General features: G+C 44.0%; 1 protein-coding gene across 1 annotated transcript in view; it reads left to right on the top strand.

Moving 5' to 3' along the window:
• Positions 1–17500, top strand: part of syne2b (spectrin repeat containing, nuclear envelope 2b) — a 209266-nt gene that overhangs the window by 129878 nt on the left and 61888 nt on the right. Inside the window, exons 106-108 of the mRNA XM_063223948.1 lie at positions 14687–15085; positions 15899–16048; positions 16432–16641. Coding sequence (XP_063080018.1) covers positions 14687–15085; positions 15899–16048; positions 16432–16641 — 759 coding nt within the window. The remainder of the gene's footprint in view (positions 1–14686; positions 15086–15898; positions 16049–16431; positions 16642–17500) is intronic.

Genomic DNA, 17500 nt, shown 5'->3' with positions numbered 1-17500 from the left:
AAGTAGAAACCTCTTACCTATCAGGTGGGCCAGGAGACATCAAGCTCTCTCTCTCTCTCTCTCTCTCTCTCTCTCTCTCTCTCTCTCTCTCTCTCTCTCTCTCTCTCTCTCTCTCTCTCTCTCTCTCTCTCTCTCTCTCTCTCTCTCTCTCTCTCTCCTCTGTGTCAGTATCTGAGTATCTGCAGATTGGTGATTGGGGCAGCTGCTGTCACGTTTCCCACTCTCTCTCTAGCGGCCTGGCCTACCTCCATAAAGATCACACACGCGCGCGCGCGCACACACACACACACACACACACACACACACACACACACACACACACACACACACACACACACACACACACACACACACACACACACACACACACACACACACACACAAACACAAACACACATAGACACACACACATACACAGACACATACACACAGACACATACAAACACACACACACACACACATACACACACACACACACACTTTCCTATTGCTACTCCGTGTCAGTGAGGGCATGGTATACCTTCAAACAAAAGGGTAGTTCCTCGCGCTTCTGCTTTATCATCTGGTGCATCGACGGGAGAGAGGCAGGAAATCTTCACTTGAAGGACAACACCGGAGCAGCACAGATGTATTTCTTTGTGTTTTTATTCAAGTGCACAACATGACTAACGTTTCGATGGCTAGACCATCTTCATCAGAGTCCATGAGTGGAATGGAGAGAAGAGCCTAGTTATCTGAGGCCCTGATTCAGCAGGTGTAGGCCTATGCACCGTGGCATTAGGCTATTGGTCCTTCTCCCAAGGTCTCACTCAGGTTGCCCACACCCACAAACTATTTACAAAAACAAAAACAATGCACATATAAAGATGCAAATATAAATAAAATTACACATGAAAGGGAGGAACCAAGAAAGGAATCCCAAAAGCCCTATAATTGAAAAATAAATAAATAAACATATAGCCCACCAGATTTAAGAGTAGACCATTAACACCAGTTAAGGTACAGGATCATACATTTAGGTGTATATCGCTCTAACATTACAGAAAACAAGACAGACTCAGCTCCTCATTGAGGCCAGAGGGTTCGAGTGAGTTCAGCGTATATATCCAATAAGCTTCTCTGCATAAGAGTTTTTTAATCACATCTCCACCTCTAGGTGGAGTGACAACACGTTCTATGCCCCAAAACTTAAGTGAGGCCGGTGACCCATGTTTGGCTTCCATGTAGTGTCTTGCCATGGCATATGTGGTGTTGTTTGTGCGAATAGCAGTTTTGTGCTCGGCTATTCTCAATTTTAATTGCCGTTTCGTTTGGCCGACGTAAACAAGGCCACATGGGCATTTCAATAGATAAATGACATGTGTGCTGTTACACGTAATAAACGACGATATGTTATATCGTTGCCCTGTGCGCGGATGGCAAAAGTATTTAGAGTTTGTGGAGTTTGAACAGTGTGCGCAGTTACCACATTTATAAAAGCCTATGGGTGGACTGGGAAGCCAGGTCGTGGGAGATGGTGTGTTCATATCTGAATGTACAAGGCGGTCACGGATGCTGCGGGCGCGTCTGAAAGTAAAAGTCGGTGGTTCAGAGCAAAACTCATTTAAAGCAGAATCACTTTGTAGTACATGCCAATGCTTGCGAATAATATTCTTAACCCGTCCAGCTGCTGGGGAATAACCAGTGGAAAACCCGATTTTAAAGGTTTTTTGTTTTTTTGTAGATTTGCATAACAGCGTTGACCGATCTGTATGCATTGCCCTTTCGTAGGCCTGGTCGATGTCTGGCTGTGGATAGCCGCGTTGCTGGAAGCGCTCTGACAGTTCCACAGCTTTTACTTTAAAGTCGGCGGTGGAACTGCAATTTCTACGAAGACACAGCTTTCTGATGAGGAGAAGGCAGTGCTCCGGAAAGGACTGTCATTCGCTCCCTCTAATCATACTGATATGTTTTCTCTTAAGGTTGACTGCTTTAAGTTTTTCAGACAGTTACATCTTAAACAATTTTTCTCCAGAGGTAACGCTTTATCCAGTAGTAGCACTGTGTGTAGAAACTCAGATCCCAATGTGAACACTATATTAAGAGAAAATACCCCATTCAAGAAGAAATCTAAGTTTATACCTTTCTCCAATCAAAACTCAACTATTGTTACATTTAGCCAACTGGTTGAAAAAGACATGGCGAAATTAAACCGACAATTTACCCCTAAATCAAAAAATATGTCAAGAAGTGAAATTGAAGCGCTGCGTAATTTGGAGACTAGACAGGATATCATTTTACGCGCTGCTGACAAAGGGGGCGCTATTGTCGTGATGAGTTTTGACAACTATAATTGCAGTATATTAAAGTTGCTGGAAAACAAAGAGCATTATCAGCGTTTGGTTTCTAATCCTACAACTACTACGAAAAAGAAAATACATGATTTCGTTGATGAGGCTCATGTAAAAGGGTGGATCACTGAGAAGGAGAAGTCTTTTCTACAAAAAGAGCACCCTTGTTGCCCAGTATTTTATGGGCTTCCTAAGATTCACAAGCGCTTGAATGATCCACCTTTACGCCCTATAGTCTCTAGCATAGGGAGCCTTACAGAACCTTTATCTCAGTTTGTTGATTTTTTCCTGAGAAAATTTGCTTTCAGTTTACCTTCTTATCTCGGTGACACTACGGATGTTTTGAATGTACTTAAGGATCTGCAATGCGAACCAAGTGATATGCTGGTCTCACTTGATGTCCAAAGCCTCTATACGTGTATACCACACCACATTGGGATACAAGCCATGACTCACTACTTAGAAAGACGACCCACTGACATCCTACCACCTTCAAGTTTTTTACTTAATTTGGTGGAGATTATTTTGACAAATAACTTTTTCAAATATGACGCAAGCTTTTATCTACAGCTGCAAGGAACCGCAATGGGGAGTGCCTTCGCCCCCTCTTACGCGTGTCTAGTCATGGGTTTGTGGGAGGAGAAATTCATACACAATTCGAACCAAAATCCCTTTTATTCTAACATGGTCCTCTACCGGAGATATATTGATGATATCGTCCTGGTTTGGAGAGGCACACCTGCACAATTAGATGCGTTTTTGGCGTATGCCAACTCCACCACTAGCTACCTGTCCTTTACAATGGAGTCGGACTTTAAGCAGATTCACTTTCTAGATCTGACCATATTCAAAGATGACAACTGCGTTCTACAGACAACCATTTATCGCAAACCTTTAAGTCGCAATACACTCCTACATGCTGAAAGTAACCATCCCACCCATTTAAAACGCAACATCCCCACGGGCCAATTTCTGCGTCTTCGTAGAAATTGCAGTTCCACCGCCGACTTTAAAGTAAAAGCTGTGGAACTGTCAGAGCGCTTCCAGCAACGCGGCTATCCACAGCCAGACATCGACCAGGCCTACGAAAGGGCAATGCATACAGATCGGTCAACGCTGTTATGCAAATCTACAAAAAAACAAAAAACCTTTAAAATCGGGTTTTCCACTGGTTATTCCCCAGCAGCTGGACGGGTTAAGAATATTATTCGCAAGCATTGGCATGTACTACAAAGTGATTCTGCTTTAAATGAGTTTTGCTCTGAACCACCGACTTTTACTTTCAGACGCGCCCGCAGCATCCGTGACCGCCTTGTACATTCAGATATGAACACACCATCTCCCACGACCTGGCTTCCCAGTCCACCCATAGGCTTTTATAAATGTGGTAACTGCGCACACTGTTCAAACTCCACAAACTCTAAATACTTTTGCCATCCGCGCACAGGGCAACGATATAACATATCGTCGTTTATTACGTGTAACAGCACACATGTCATTTATCTATTGAAATGCCCATGTGGCCTTGTTTACGTCGGCCAAACGAAACGGCAATTAAAATTGAGAATAGCCGAGCACAAAACTGCTATTCGCACAAACAACACCACATATGCCATGGCAAGACACTACATGGAAGCCAAACATGGGTCACCGGCCTCACTTAAGTTTTGGGGCATAGAACGTGTTGTCACTCCACCTAGAGGTGGAGATGTGATTAAAAAACTCTTATGCAGAGAAGCTTATTGGATATATACGCTGAACTCACTCGAACCCTCTGGCCTCAATGAGGAGCTGAGTCTGTCTTGTTTTCTGTAATGTTAGAGCGATATACACCTAAATGTATGATCCTGTACCTTAACTGGTGTTAATGGTCTACTCTTAAATCTGGTGGGCTATATGTTTATTTATTTATTTTTCAATTATAGGGCTTTTGGGATTCCTTTCTTGGTTCCTCCCTTTCATGTGTAATTTTATTTATATTTGCATCTTTATATGTGCATTGTTTTTGTTTTTGTAAATAGTTTGTGGGTGTGGGCAACCTGAGTGAGACCTTGGGAGAAGGACCAATAGCCTAATGCCACGGTGCATAGGCCTACACCTGCTGAATCAGGGCCTCAGATAACTAGGCTCTTCTCTCCATTCCACTCATGGACTCTGATGAAGATGGTCTAGCCATCGAAACGTTAGTCATGTTGTGCACTTGAATAAAAACACAAAGAAATACATCTGTGCTGCTCCGGTGTTGTCCTTCAAGTCATGGTATACCTTCTTTGGGGTGCCCATATTTATGCACACGCCTATTTTTGTTTAAATCCACGCAAAATTGTGTCTGTAACACCTACTAAAATTCTTCCACTGCTGAAATGTTTCTCTTTCCCTACAGTTTAACGCATCCTAAAATGAAGTTGCTACTTTAAAAGCTCAACGAGAAATAATCTGATGTAATGATTTTCCAAAAGGGTGCCCATACTTTCTCATGGCACTGTAACACTGATGACAGAAATGTTTCTACTGATATACTGTATGTGCAAGGAAAACCAGATATAGTCCTGATGTTTATGATGTTTATGATCACAACAGTATAATGCAGTTTTGTAGCATTACACAAGTATATCATGGTGGTGATCATGGTGATCATTTGGCAATCATGAAGTTCTGGGTATTTATTTCCCCTCTTTTCTGTTAGTCAGTGCATACATATACATGTACGTCTACATAGACAACAAGCCCACATGTCATTGTTATCAGAAATGTTACAGTAATATGGATGGATGTGCAAGGATAGCCTGACAGATATTCAGTTTAAGGGAAATTTGTGTCTGTGACTTAGACTCCTTGATCACTCTTTTTTACAAGTCAGGGACACCAGTCAGCAATATTGTATATAATGTGTTTTTTTCTACAACCTGGGTGTGTATTCAACTATCAGTGTTGTGAAACAACTATCAGTGAAAGTAGAAAGTTACTGATCAGATGGGACGTTGTATCAAGCCCTCTCTCTGTGTTTTGCACGGGTGTTGCACGCACAAACACATTTTACTTAATTCCTTATCACCAACCTTCTATTTTTGGGTCTACATTTCTGCCGTACAAAAGCGCAGTACCTACATATTTTGTCAAAATTGAGATATAAACTGTAAGTGGCATTTATAACACCTCATTTACCTTGTGACGAAATCTTATCATCCAAATGTGTCCCATTCTAGAGATATTGCTTTGTCAAATTTTCAGTAGCTACAATATCCAGCCTGATACCAATACTTTTGTCACCAGGCAAACATGCCGGTGAGAATTTACCCTTGAAACACCGCACCAATGAGACACACGGGACAACAGAATCAAAGTAAAGGTTGAAATTTATTAATTAAAATAGGTGTTTGTCTTGTGCGAGAGTCCAAGGACTCTCGCACGAGTTGTCACACACACACACACACACACACACACACACACACACACACACACACACACACACACACACACACACACACACACACACACACACACACACACACACACACACACACACACACACACACACACACACACACAACTCCTGGTATGTAGGGTGAATGAATAAACACAGCACAATTTAGGTCCAGCAACACATGTTGGGCTTGCTGGGGTAAGGGGGAGAGAACAGCACCGGGTGGGAGGAGGAGGAAGCAGCAATAGACAGGGTTGTTGGCTCAGGTTTGCACCAGTACCAGCGAACCGTACAGCCCCTCCCAACATGGCCTGAGAGGAAAAGGGTGGCACACAGAACACAGCACTGCAATCAGTTTAGGCAAGAGTATCACTACAAATTCAGTCAGTCAATCAGTCAGTCAGCCAGATTTTATTGTCACTTTCTTCATATGCACAGACATACAAGGAACATTAAATTACGTTTTTTTCTCTATACCATGCCAGGACAAGGCATATACAAGACTAACATTTTACAGACTGACATAAAGTGCAAACTCACGCGTGATGACAGAACCACGCACAGGAGGGGGTGGAGTGCCGGTAGCAGAGTGGGGCCAAGTACAGCAGGCCAGAGCTGTCCGCTGTTCCTGTAGGCGGGGAGAACAGAAGGTGGGGAGGTTAGCAAGGTGGGGCTCCGGCGCGTCCACGGTTTCCCGTCCGGGAGGGGTCCTCCACTGTGATTCAATGGTTTCCAGCTCTGCCAGGAGTCCACAGCTTGCTTTTGGCTTCGTTCCTCTCCATCTGGCTGCTGCTCCGGTCCCCGTGTACCTGGAAGCTCAAAAGCACAGTGGTTAATTACTAAAGTGGCCCACCCGTCTCCACTTAACATTGATTAATAAACTGAATTGGCACGCCATCGTTTACCAAATGGCCTGTTGTTTACCGGCACCGAGGCTGCCATCTTGGGTGTCGCTCTAAATGTTGTCCCCTGGAAACAGCGGCAGTTCATGCAGTTCTGCCTTGTGAACGAACGAACGCCCATTGGGAAACTCCAACTCCCATTGTCATTGTGACACAGCACTCCACAGCACACAAGTGAACACTGCACATAACGAAATTGCATTTATGCCTCACCCGTGCAAGGGGGCAGCCCTCAGTGGCGCCCCATGGGGAGCAGTGCGGTGGGACGGTACCATGCTCAGGGTACCTCAGTCATGGAGGAGGATGGGGGAGAGCATTGGTTGATTACTCCCCCCACCAACCTGACGGGTCGTGAGTCGAACCGGCAACCTCTGGGATGCAAGTCTGACGCCCTAACCGCTCACCCATGACTGCCCCTTGAAGGCATTTTTCTCATTTTCAACGTTGGTGTAGATACTGCATTTTGCCTTTGTAAGGCAGATTTAATCAGTTGATTAAATGGTATTAGATAGCAAGGACACATGTTAGTGGCAGAAGTCTTAATATTGGTGTACTGGTGTGTAATAATAACTCTGTCATAAAGATATGCAGTTAAAAAGAGATTTATTTGATCATGATCAGGATTTACATTGATCCTTTTACATGTATCAAGTAAATGATGATGATTTCTCAATCAAATAATCTCTTAAATGATGATGGTGATGTTGTGGCGTTCAGAGAGGGAAGAGCAGGAAGCCACTGAAGGTGCTGTGGCTATGATAATTATCACAGAGCCTATTGCCTCTTGGTAGCACCATGTTTACTGTATCTCCCTTCTCCAGCTGCAGAGTCAGGCCACTGGATAGATAAGTCTCATGTCCATCTCTGTCATGCTCATACAGATGCATGAGCTGCTCTCCATTCTTATGCATTTCGATCTTCATCCAGCCTGAAGCCAGTCTATCTAAAACAGTGAACCTGAAGTAGTAGACCCCTCTGACTGGAGCTGTGAAGAAGCCAGTTATGTTGTTGTAGGCCTCTCCTACATTGGTGATGACTTTCTTAAACACTAAGTTCAGGTCATTACTCCCAGATCCTATGGTTCCATATTCAGATTCCAACAGACCTGCTGAGAAGGCCACCCTGGGTGCTGCTTTGATCTCTTTCTCTAGATTATCTACTTCAAGCTCAGTGGCTGCCAGCCTGACCTTCACTGCTGTCAGCTCTGCATCTTGCACAGCATTTTCCAACTTCAGATCCTCTACCACAGTCTCAGTGGCAGCCAGTCCGGTCTTCAGAGCAGCCAGCTCCTGCTTGTGTGCTGCACTGTCCATCTTCAGGTCCTTGACTTCAGTCTCAGTGAATTCACTGGTCGTGTTTAGGTCCTGTATGGCAGACTCGGTAGCAGCCAGCCTGGTCTTCAGAGCAGCCAACTCTGCCTCTAGTGCTGCGCTGTCCATCATAGTCAGGTCCTCCACTTCAGCCTCTGTAGCTGCCAGTCGGGTCTTCAATACGGCCAACTCAGTCTCTTGCGCTGCATTTTCCCTCTTCAGATTGTCCACCTCCATCTTCATTTCTGCTTTGGTGTCCTGCAGTGCCCTGTCCAGAATCTGAACCTTACTCTCACTGACTGCCAGCCTTTGTTTCATTGCTAAATGCTCTGCTTCCAATACCTTAACGTCATCTTGGGTGAATCTTAGTATTACTCTCTGCTCCACCACCATGTCTCTGAGTTCCTTCAGCTCAGCAGAGACGTCCAGCTGGGTAGAGACTTCAGCAGCGGTGGCAGCGGTGGCAGCAGCAGCCGCCCCAGTGCTCAGGCCTTCCGTCTGGACTTCAGTCTGGGTGCTCAGAGTCTGAGCTCCACACATGGAGAGCAGCACCATTAGCAATGTGATGGCAGCCCTCATCTTCAAAGTCACTGTAAGATAAAACATTCAACAGATTCAGAGTACCTCACACCATGGAAGGAGTCATTAACACAGGGCTCTCAAGTTTTGAAGATTGTTTGGAGTGAGATTTAGATGAATAAATAAATTGGGGGGGGGCATCGACCCATCATCACCCATCGACCCATCGACACTAGGTTTCCCTTCAACCCAGCTAGTTAAAAAGTTTGATTAGACCAAATACACTATGTATTCAATATGCTTAATCCTAACCAGTGCTCGAGTTGTAAAATAGCCTATAAGCAGCTGGGGATGGTCAGAAATTGATTCTAATTATTGGTGGTTTGGGGGTTTCTCCCCCGAGAAAATTTTGAAAATGTAGTTGTTGAAAGTGCAATTTTAACACAATGTGAAGAAGGGATGTATATTTTATAGGGAGGTGATTTTTGACCATTTTCATTGAGGGGGATGATTTTAGACAATGTTCATTGTGGGGGGATAGCCTAAAATAGGCTACCTGTAGGCATATGTTCTTTATTGTGCATTGACATTATCAGCCCAGATTTTAAAAAAATTAGGCATCAGACCCAAATAATACCCTTTTTCATTCAATACCATATCTCCAGCACTATTGGTTGCCCCTGACTTCTTTAGCCTACTTGCCCTCTCTTCTACCACTACCTCTGCATTCCTCCATTCTCTCCAGTCTGTCTAATATTTGACCACCTCCCACTCCTCTTGTCTCCACGTTCAATCATGTTTGGGAGGGATGATCATCAAATAATCAGCTGGGGTTATAGCCTAGCTAGCGTTGTTGCTCTCTTTTAACGTCCCTGTCAAGGCTACATGAGTGTGTGAAATACCATGTGCGGAGTGTGCGGAGTGTGAGAGTGTGAACTCGCTCAAATGAGTGTGTCATACTCTCAAAGAGTGAGACTTGAGAGCCCTGACTTACATGCTAAATAAAATGCAAAATTATTGAGGTTTTAGGCCTACACACACATGCACACACACATGCACATTTTAGCTTCTTTATTCATAAAATTGTCCACAATTACACAAATGTTACACCAGTAGATTTATCAGGTACAGGCATGTGTATATGGCGAGTCAAAAAAACAGATCCACCCCCCCCACCCCGCCCCACCCACCCCCCCACCGCCTCTCTCTCTCAGTAAGAAACATTCATCTTACCGTGTAATAGTGAGAAGAGCCTGTCTGTCACTGGTGTCTGTAGCAGCAATACTGATGGTAGGTAGACGTAGGTGCAGCAGCAGCAGTGTCTGTACCTTAGACTCCGTGAACACCCTCTTTTTATAAATCTGGAGTTATGTAAGGGCATTTGGGGTGACCTTAAGCCCAGGGACGCCGGTTAACAAAGTTAAATTTGTTTTTTCCACAAAATTTGTGTGTATTCTACTATCAGTGTGGGAAAGTGGAAAGGATGGACAGGGGGAATCAAGCTCTCTCTCTCTCTCTCTCTCTCTCTCTCTCTCTCTCTCTCTCTCTCTCTCTCTCTCTCTCTCTCTCTCTCTCTCTTTCTCTCTCTCTCTCTCTCCTCTGTGTCAGTATCTGAGTATCAGCAGAGTGGTGATTGGTGCAGCTGCTGTCACGTCTCCCACTCTATTGCTACTAGCAATGCTAGCAGCCTGGCCTACCTCCATACAGAGCTCTCTCTCTCTCACACACACAACACGTACACGCACACGTACACGCACACGTACACGCACACGTACACGCGCACGCACGCACGCACGCACGCACACACACACACACACACACAGAGACACACACACACACACACACACACACACACACACACACACACACACTTTCCTATTGCTACTCAGTGTCAGTGAGTGAACATTATGAATAACAGGAACACGTCCTCTGTTCTCACTGACATAATGTGCAAACTCTGTGTGCGCGTTCTAGAAAGCGTTACTGGCCCTGTAGCGGCACTGCATTGTCACGCCGGAGACCCGGGTTTGATTTCGGGCCGAGGTCATTTCACGATCCTCTCCCATCAATTCAATTCAATTCAATTCAATTCAAAAGTGCTTTATTGGCATGACAAAAGAAACTTTGTATTGCCAAAGCATGGTACATAACATATATAAGACAACAATAAGAGGAACAGTAAGACATAATAAAATTGTACCGTGTGTGTGTGTGTGTGTGTGTGTGTGTGTGTGTTCGTTGTGTGTGTGTGTGTGTGTGTGTGTGTGTGTGTGTGTGTGTGTGTGTGTGTGTGTGTGTGTGTGTGTGTGTGTGTGTGTGTGTGTGTGTGTGTGTGTATGTGTGTGTGTGTGTGTGTGTGTGTGTGTGTGTGTGTGTGTGTGTGTGTGTGTGTGTGTGTGGGTGTGTGTGTGTGTGTGTGTGCATGTAGAGTGTGTGTGTGTGCACGCATGTCTCAGTTTGTTTGTGTGTGTTTGTGTGTGTTTCCATGTGCATGCGTGGGTGCACGCGTATGTCCATCCACAGTCTTTGAGTGTGTTTCAGTGAGTATTCCAGCACATAAACATAAGGTATTTAAAGAATACATATAATATACAGTATGTAGGTATATCACTCATTGTCCCTCTGCTGGTGGCATGTGAAAATGTATTGGGCTGACAAGAAACAACTCAGTTCTTGTTCACCCATGATAAATGGGAGTTTGTTCTGGGTTGGGAGGGAAGTGAAATGTGGGTGTTTCTGCTCGAATTTTTGGAAGAACATTTCACGGATATTTTTAAATTTGTTGCATTCGGTTAGGAAGTGAAGCTCGGTTTCAACAATATTGTCAGTGCATTGTCTGCAAAAACGTTCTTCTCTGGGGAGCCAGTCTTTTTTATGTCGGCCGGTTTCAATGGCCAGGCGGTGTTCACTGAGTCTGTATTTCGTCAATATTTTTCTGAAGGGTCTTTTTTTGTTTCAGTTAGATAGTTTGCAAGTGCATACTCTCTGTTTAGGGACAGATAGCATTGCATCTTGCTTTGTGTTTTGGTTTTCAATTGCCAATATTGATAATAGTTATTTTTCAAGTATAAGAAAATTTGGTTTAGTGGAGTATGTTGTGTAATTTGGATCTGGTCTTGCAGGCCTGTAGAGTGTGGAGGTGTTAGTGGGAAGGGATAGCAGTGGACCTGGTTGGTATGTGGGGTGGTGATTTTGCTCAGCTCTTGGTTTTGCAAGGCTTTGTGACATAAAGAGTGTGGGTCACTTAATTTGAGGTGCTTCCAGAATTTAATTGATCTTTTCTGAATGTTGATAATAAGAGGGTATCGGCCTAGTTCTGCCCTGCATGCATTATTTGTTGTGTGTCGGTGGACTTTTAGGATGGTTTTGCAGAATTCCACATGCAGGGTCTCAATTGGATGCTTTTCCCATTTATCAAATTCCTGATTTGTGAGTGGACCCCACACTTCACTGCCATATAAGGCTATTGGTTCTATCACCGATGAGAATATTTTGAGCCAAATTTGTATTGGAATTTCAAAGGATACTTGTCTTTTTATGGCATATAGAGCCCTGCGTGCCTTGTCTTTCAGTTCATTCACTGCCTTATTGAAACTTCCATTGTAATTGATTCTGAGGCCTAAGTATGTGTAGTCTGTGACATGTTCGTCTGGCAGAAATTTTGGAGGAGCCCAAGCTGCATTTGGAGTCCATTTGCTGTTGGTGAGAGAAGGACTAGATCATCTGCAAACAGCAGGAATTTGGCGTCAATGTTGTTCAGAGTGGGTCCTGTGGTGGTTGACATTTCTAGGATGGTCGCTAACAAAGTTGGGCTTAGAGGGCAACCTTGCCTCACGCCGCACTCTTGGGGGATATAATCTGTTCTTTTAGATCCAATTTTGATGGCACACTTAGCTCCTGAGTACATGGATTTTATAATATCATATGCTTTTCCCCCTACACCATTTTTCATTAATGTGTAGAATAATCCGTTGTGCCAAATGGTATCAAAAGCGGTTTTGAAGTCTACGAAACAAGAGAATAATTTGTTTCTGTTGTGGGTGTATTTTTCGATTAATGTGTGTAGGGTGTAAATATGATCAGTGGTGCGATGATTTGGTAAGAATCCGATCTGGCTTTTGCTCAAGATATTGTGCTTCATAAGGAAGTCCATGAGCCGTGAATTAATAATACTACAGAATAACTTCCCCAGGTTGCTGTTAACGCTGATGCCTCTGTAATTTTTAGGGTCAAATTTGTCTCCGTTTTTGTAGATTGGTGTAACTAATCCATGGTTCCAGATGTCAGGGAAATAACCCACACTCAGGACTAAGTTGAATAGTTTGAGAATAGCCCATCTAAATTTTTCACTCATACATTTTAGCATTTCATTTAAAATGCAGTCAGGCCCGTATGCTTTCTTTGACTTTAATTTGTTGATATGGGTGAGTAGGTCCTGTTCAGTGATTGGGAAGTCAAGTGGGTTTTGGTAGTCTTTGATTGTGTTTTCCAGATCATGCAGTTTGTGGATTATGTCATTTTGGTTCTTGTTTTGGTCAGATTGAACATTCTTGAATAGAGTTTTGAAATGATTAGTCCAGATGTCTCCATCTTGAATTTCCATTTCTTGGTGTTTAGATTTTTTTTAAATGATTCCAATTGTCCCAAAATGTATTTGTTTTTATTGAGGCCTCAATCAGTGCCAGCTGGTTTTGTGTGTACTGAGCTTTCTTGTTTCTGAGTGTGCGTTTGTATAGTCTCAATGTCTCACAATATAGATGTCGAATTGATGTGTCATTTGGATCTCTATGTTTCTGGTTGGATAATTTGCGAATTTCTTTTCTTAATGACTGGCATTCGGCGTCAAACCAGCTGTCTTCCTTTTCGACTTTGGGTTTGGTCCTTAATCTCTTTAATTTGGCCTTTCCTGCTGTTTTTTCAAATATTAAGCCAATTGTTTCCACAGCCTGGTTGACACCCTCTGTACTTAAGGTATATGGAGTGTCTAGAAAGGTTTCCAGGAGAGCTTGGATGTGTTGGGTTCCTGTTGCTTTTATAAATTCCTCGTTACTGTTTTCAGCCCATCTGTATGACTTTTTAAAGTGAAACAGCTTACTGGGCTGTGATTTTAGGGTGTTGTTTTCTGACATTTTTATGAATATTGTGAGTTGGCTGTGATCTGATAGGGGTGATAGTGGTTTGACAGTGAATGCTCTAATTGACATAGGGTCTATGTCAGTTATGACATAGTCTACTGTGCTATTCCCAAGAGGTGAGCAAAATGTGTGTTTTCCAAATGTGTCTCCTCTAATCCTACCGTTGGCGACATATAGACCCAGGCTACGGCAGATTTGTAAAAGTTCCTTCCCATGTCTGTTTACAACTGGATCACAATTTCTTCTGTGGGGATAAGCAGAGTGGTTAGTTTTATTNAAATCATCTCTCTCTCTCACTCGCTTCCTGTCACCATCTCTACTGTCCTATCAAATGAAGGTATACCCCTCCCCTCTATGGGAGTTTAACACAGGAGTGTACTCAATTTTACACCAGCATAATTTCATAAAAATGGACAAATGTGTAATTTAAGTTATACTATTGATTTTTCTGTCGTAAGCTGTTACTGCTAAACGCCCTTCTGGGGTAGTAAACTGGGCCTCTGACCGCTACACCAAAGAGCCGGGCTCATTGACTTGACAATCAGAACACACCCACAACCCTAGTGATGATCTCTCCATCACACTGCCATCACAGAGAATGGGTACGCGTCTGATGGCCTCACGGTAGCCATCCCACTTCTGGCACCATTTGTAGTGAAGGGGAGTAGGGTTGCCCAGCTTAGATTCGAACCCAGTCTTTCTAGGGTAGTAAACTGGGGCTCTGACCACTAAACTGAAGAGCGAAGCTCATTGGCGTGACAGTCAGAACACACCCACAACCCTAGTGATGGTCAAAAAAGCTGTCAATTAAGCTGGGCGCATACTTTTTTTCTGAATATGCAGCTAGCGACCTGAACAGTATGTCTGCAAATGTCAGCTTTAAGAGGCTGCTACTTTATTAATGAACTATTAATACAACAGTTACTGTGTGTGTGTGTGTGTGTGTGTGTGTGTGTGTGTGTGTGTGTGTGTGTGTGTGTGTGTGTGTGTGTGTGTGTGTGTGTGTGTGTGTGTGTGTGCGTGTGCGTGCATGCATGTGTGTGCATGTGTGTGTGTGTGTGTGTAGGAGTTCTCTGCTGAGCTGGAGGTGAACTCGTCTCTCGAGGCTTCACTACTCAGCTGTGGGGCCCAACTCATCACTCTCCTGCAACGAACACACACACACACTCACACCACTGCCACACACACACACACCATCACCACTATACACACACACATGAGTGATTTCACAAAAGCCATGGAACACTCACACACTGCTGCAGCGGCATCGGCAGACACCCTCGCCCACACACACACACTCACCCCTCCGGATGCTGAAGAGGAGCCCAGCTCTCCCACACACACCCTCTCCCCGTCACCGTCGCGAGTGTGTGTGTCGCTGGTGCAGGAGTGTATGGAGCGCGTGCAGCAGAGCTGGGATGCCATGCAGTCGGAGGTGCCCGCAGTACAGCACAGCGTCCAGCAGGTGGGGACAAATATCACAAAAATACACATTAGCCATTGATGTCTGAAACACCTGCTAAAAATGCCTGCTAAATGCCTAGGGCAGAAGTAAACTGCATTTACAAGCCAAGGCAATCATCTTGCTTTCAAATTTGTTCAGTCAGCTCTGACATACCAACATGTTTAATTAAAAAAAAATCTCAAGAGCCTGAATGCTAACCAACATCGGGCATACCTGTAAATGTGTTAAGCCCCTCTCTATTAATTTACATTGCACAGGTCTACCTACAAATAATGGCTGCCATTGTTGCCATGACAATTTTGGACGTTGCCACTGTAGTGTTATGTTGTATCTCTGTAATATGCACTAGTCATCAACTTTTTTGTATAGTACTTTATAGTACGGATAGCTAATAAGATAGTAATTTCAATGTAGTTTCAATGTAATGTCATGGTAATAACTGTACAACTAGTAGTAACAACAAAAGAATTGAATGTTTCCAGTGCAATTACACTGTAGTTTCTAGGTAATAAGGAAACTGCATTCAACTGAAACAATACAATGTTAGTAATCCTCTTCTCTTCTCTTCTCTTCTCTTCTCTTCTCTCCTCTCCTCCTCATTTCACCCCCCCCCTTCTCCTCTCCATTTTGTTTCATAATGTCGCTTCACACTTTTGCAGTTTGAACACTGTTTTTGTGCTCTTCACAGGCAGTATGCTATACACATGCATATTTGTCTGTCCAATCTGACATTTTCTGAACCCACCTTTAGTTTCTTTTTCAATTTGATGCCATGTTGCCATGATGCCTCTGTTTTTCGTTTTCTGTGTCCAGGTGCTGCTGGAGGGCCTGGATGTCCAGGGGGTGCTGGCTGAGCAGCTTGCCTGGCTAGAGGCCACCGAGTCTGGGCTACAGGAGCTGGATGACCTGCCCCCTACACCCAACACATCCACACACCTCAGAGAACTGCTGCACAGATACAAGGTACTCCACGTGTCTGTGTGTGTGTGTGTGGAGGGGCCAACCAGAAGTGCACTATTGCAACTCAGCGCTAATAACCATTTCGTTAGTTAGCTAGTTTCCGTACTATTACAGTAATAACATGATATTAGCGTTTTTATCAGCTGCTATGGGCACTTTTTCTTGCTACTTTTTTGTGTGTGTGTGTGTGTGTGTGTGTGTGTGTGTGTGTGTGTGTGTGTGTGTGTGTGTGTGTGTGTGTGTGTGTGTGTGTGTGTGTGTGTGTGTGTGTGTGTGTGTGTGTGCGTGCTCCAAGTGAATTGAATGTGTTCATATCTATCTCTCTCTTTCTCTCTCTCTCTCTCTCTCTCTCTCTCTCTCTCTCTCTCTCTCTCCCTCTCCATCAGTATTTCCAGGCTGGGTTCTCCTCTCATCAGTTCGCCAAGGACCTCTTGAATCAAGCCGTGCTAGAGATGGACTACACACACACACACTCTCACCCTCACACACACTCGCACATGAACACACTCCTGCGCTACACACACACTCAGTTTGCAGAGGAGCTGGGACATCTGAATGAACGCTGGACACACCTGCAGACAGCACTCAGCACAAAGGTACACACACACACACGCACACACACACGCACACAAGCACACACGCACACGCACCCGCACACACACACACACACACTTTGGATCTCATCAGTAGAGCAGCATTACAGATCCAAATAGTGGTGGAAGCAAATATAGCAGTCCGTAAGGACTGATCAGAATCATAGAGTCCTATGTGTTACATTACACTTATCTGCCTACGCAACTGAATCCTCTTTTCTGATTGGCTGATGGGGTTGCAACTAATTCTCTATAACCTGTCAGGCGTCAAACGTGCGACTAAGTTAGGTTACTAATTCTAAACTGTAGGTTGCTATGGCCAAAAGCCAGTCGTTAGTTCGCATTTGTTTTTCAAGTCAAGAGTCAGTCTTTAATTCTATCGCATTTGGTTGTCAAGCCAAGAGCCAGTCGTCAGTTCTATCGCATTTGGTTGTCAAGTCTGTCGCCCTAAAAGTTCTACTACATGCATCTGATAGAGGCGCGCCTAATTACGTGCGCACTTAATATTCTGCAGTTGGCATAATTCATTGGTTACAAATTTACAGATAGGCTTAGCAATAGATGACAAAAATACCCTGTACCGAAATTCTAAGCACCTGCCTCGCCATCAATTGTATCGAAACGAGTCATCGTAGCCTAATCTGCTCCACTCCCATGGTTTTTAAAATGTAGTCTATTTCCCGCTGTCTTCCCTTTGTTATTGATCTGAAAACATCCTTTTAAAAAAAAAATAGGCTACTCTCCTCTTGTGGGGAAGGAACACGTGTGAAAGGGGAAAGGGGAGAGTTATCAAAAATGACCCTAGCGTGGGGAATCTCTCTCTCTTTCTCTCTCTCTCTCTCTTTTACGCACGAAGTTCACA

Source organism: Engraulis encrasicolus, chromosome 19 (assembly GCF_034702125.1).
Source record: "Engraulis encrasicolus isolate BLACKSEA-1 chromosome 19, IST_EnEncr_1.0, whole genome shotgun sequence".
NCBI lineage: Eukaryota > Metazoa > Chordata > Actinopteri > Clupeiformes > Engraulidae > Engraulis > Engraulis encrasicolus.
This window is presented reverse-complemented; position numbering and strand designations above follow the sequence as displayed.